The 3,721-nt window shown below is 29.1% G+C and overlaps 1 protein-coding gene across 1 annotated transcript in view; it reads right to left on the bottom strand.

Annotated features, from left to right (window-relative positions):
* Nucleotides 1-3,721, bottom strand: part of LOC106459307 (disabled homolog 2-interacting protein-like) — a 140,503-nt gene that overhangs the window by 37,781 nt on the left and 99,001 nt on the right. The window contains exons 6-9 of the mRNA XM_022385761.1: nucleotides 2,966-3,187; nucleotides 2,046-2,147; nucleotides 1,170-1,268; nucleotides 742-827 (exon numbers count right to left, since the gene is read on the bottom strand). Coding sequence (XP_022241469.1) covers nucleotides 742-827; nucleotides 1,170-1,268; nucleotides 2,046-2,147; nucleotides 2,966-3,187 — 509 coding nt within the window. The remainder of the gene's footprint in view (nucleotides 1-741; nucleotides 828-1,169; nucleotides 1,269-2,045; nucleotides 2,148-2,965; nucleotides 3,188-3,721) is intronic.

Genomic DNA, 3,721 nt, shown 5'->3' with positions numbered 1-3,721 from the left:
CTAACACTCGAAGTTTTAAACCATTTCAAATAGACTTACTTACTACTACTACTGACATTACATTAAATATCATTATATAAAAAAGGCATTATCAGAAAATATGAATATTGGAAAACCCATCTAAAATACATTAGATAATGGTATTTTTTTATTGGTGACCAACACACATAAAGATAATTGTTGTGATGATTTAAAACTTTGTAAAAATGAAATAAAAATATATGCATTAGCTGGACTGCTGATAAAATTATTTTTATAACATTTACAGTTGAAAAGATGTTAAAGATAGGCATGAACTTTTAAAAATGTCTTAAAATTGAAATTTAAATGTTCAAAGACCATAATTACATAATAACATTTCATAAAAAACTGCTATCCAACGTTTTGATTTGTTGCACCAGTTCATAGGTAATTAATAATACTAGAAATAATTTACATAAATTACTAACTAATAAATGTATTATTAAATTAACGTGTAATTTTATGGTCAAACTGAAACTGTAATGCAAGATCTAACTCTATTTTATTTATTGTTATTATCAAAATATTTGTGGATGTTTCTTAACTGTTTTACAAGAATCTTCAGGTGTTGAAATATTTGAACTCTTTCAACAAACACCGAATTTCCAGATGCACACAAATTACTTATATTTTTTTTTAGGACAGTAATAATTCCTATCTACCACTTCTTTGAATTTTCAACTGTTGATCATGGGGAAATACCAGAATCTATTACCTTACCTAATAACACATTTTTATCTCGTCTTTTCTTCTTGTCAGCTTCTCTGTACAGGTTGACTGTGATGATGCCTATCTGAGGCAAATTGCTGAGATAAATATAAAAAAAAACACCAATATGAAAAAAATCTATCACCTAAATACAAAAAAATTATTCAAACATTGAAGAACATTAAACTAACTCTACTGATAAGAAACTATAAATTATCATTTTATGTGAAAAAAAAATAACACATACTTAATTATTGTGGGAGCTTTTAAAAATTACCATGATAACATATTTTTCATAAAATTGTATTATTCTAACATCAAAATAAATAATTTCTATTGAGATGTTATTAAACTTATATATAGAAAAAAAAAAAAAGGAATGAAAGTGACATTTTAAGGATGGATTTTAACAAACTCAAATGACACACTGTCTACCTTACTTGAATTCAAAATGTTCTCCCCAGAAGCAAATTTCAGCTTTATGTCTGGAGGTTGTCCTTGCATATAAAGTTTTGTCTAAACATAACTCGCAGAAGTACCTGTTGGGTTGAAATTTAAAAAAACTGTATGCTTTATAAAACAAGCATATTAAGTCCATAAACTCTGAACTTTTTTCAATGTCACACAATTATTTATTTCAGAGCAATATTGTTTAACACAGCAGCTTAATTGCATATATATTACATGTTAGGCAGTTAGGGTAATGCAGACATACAAAGTCAAAGCTAGACTGTAACATTAGTATTTACATATTATTAATTTTCACATTTGTAAGAAGTCAAACTTATTTTTCTGCTCGAATAATATTTTATTGACAAATCCTAAGATAACATTAATGTATTGAAATCTGTAGTATAAATGATGTTACAGATTTATACATGTCAGTTTTATACCAACTATTAATACAAACATATAAAACTTAATGATGGCTAAGGTACAAAGAATGGGTAGTTTTTGTATTAAAAACATTAAGTCTTTTCCAGATGTTTAGATAATCTATAATCGGTGATAAATAATATTTTGAGTAGTTTACATATTAAGATATACGTATTGCATGTTGTATGCACTTAGGTGATAAAATCCCAATAAAATGAAATTTTCTGAGAAAATATTTTTTTGATATGATTATGACTTTTATTCATTAACTTTTTTCTTTCATGTTTTTAAGATCTTATTATTTTGGCCCTCCTGTGACATACATGTATATGCACAGTGAATGCTTGTTTTGAAAAGCGAAATAATTACTTTATTCATTATTTTCCAACGAAACTAAAAGTGAAATATTTTTCTCCCCAAAAGTATATTAACTACCCTACCTTTTCTTTGATGCGATTCCTTTGGCTTCAAGAATCCAAATCTTTAGAGAGTTTTCTTTTCGCTTAACTGTGTCTTGTTGGGGGTGAATAGAATGCCGTAAGCTGACAAAAACGAAACACAAATAACAGTTGAGTCATTTATAAACTACATATTAAATGAATATATTGGTTATCCAATTAATGAGTTTTTGCACACATATAAGCAACATGATCAGTGGTCTCAAAATTTAAGTTCAATATTAAACATTATAATACAATTTCCAAATTATTAACATTTTTTGTAAAACATTAATTTTCATTAGTAGCATTATTATCAGTTTAAAAATATACTGTTATGGTGTGAACGCTTTTTTGAAGCTGGCAAATTATGATTACAATATTAGGCCTATTATATTTTTTAACACTGCCTTCTTGAAAATCTCTAAAAGACTAGATTCAGAATGAAATGCTGAAAATATAATAAGCCTAAAACTAATGCCTAATGACAAGTACATTAATTACAATTGTGCTTTGTTCACACCAAAACAACTGCTGTTGTATCAAATGGCTTATGTGAATAGTATTCCGACCACTACTGTGTTTGTTGTGTCCCACAGCCAGACTGATGATCACTGGATTAAGCAAAATGCATCATGGGCAATGGATACATACAGCATGCACAGTATAGTTGGAATACTTTTACTATACACTCTTCTAATTCTTGAGAATTCCTAAGGGACTAATTACAGAATGCAGTGGTAACAAAATATAATAGGTCTAATACTAATGTCTTACGGCAAGTAAATTAGAAAATATATTGTTTTATGTGATATAACTGAAAGTTTATTTTTAAAAAAACAATAGATTCACAATCTTTATTTTAAACTACACATTAATTCAAGCATGCTTTCATTACGATCTTTACCACTTTGTCTTATTACCTGTTTACCCACTTATTTCTTTCTTCCGAGGTGCGACATGAGTAGTATCTGGTACGTCCACTAGAGATCAGTTGAAAACAGTGGTCCTGACCTAAGAGACTACCATGTAATGGCATTACCTGAACATCACCACGAGAGAGATTCAATGTTGCCAGCACATTTGGACTAGATTGCAACAAAGACTCATGGGAACGGGACGTTCGAAGCCGTGAAGGGGGTATACTGAAATCACAATAAAAAGAAGATGGATTATACATACATATGTATATCAAACTAACCTGAGAATACTTGAAAAATAGAATCCCTAAATATACATCTACCCTAATACTGGACTAAAATATCAGCATTTGACGTAAAATACATCCAAAACAGTAATAAATAATTTGAAAAAAAACAAACCGATCAGATTATTTTTTGAGATACAGTAGTTTTAGAGATCAAAAGCGAGCAGAGTTTGCAAATATGTCTCTAAGTATCTGTCGAAACTTTGTTTTACTCTTAGGACTGTAGAACATCAGGTTCGAGTTGCATGAAACATAATATACACATGTACAAGTTTAGGTTTTCAGTAACTTATCATTAATAAATGGGGCTTTATTTAAAAAACAGCTCATTTCATACAATTTAGATCTACTAATGTTAATCTACATATAACCAAGAGATACATAAATTGCCCCCCCCCCATACACACACACACACTAAAGTTCTCATCAGAGCATTCTACAAGTCGTGGAGGCAAGGCACACGAGGGATAGG

The sequence above is a fragment of the Limulus polyphemus genome, unplaced genomic scaffold (genome assembly GCF_000517525.1).
Source record: "Limulus polyphemus unplaced genomic scaffold, Limulus_polyphemus-2.1.2 Scaffold590, whole genome shotgun sequence".
Lineage (NCBI taxonomy): Eukaryota > Metazoa > Arthropoda > Merostomata > Xiphosura > Limulidae > Limulus > Limulus polyphemus.
This window is presented reverse-complemented; position numbering and strand designations above follow the sequence as displayed.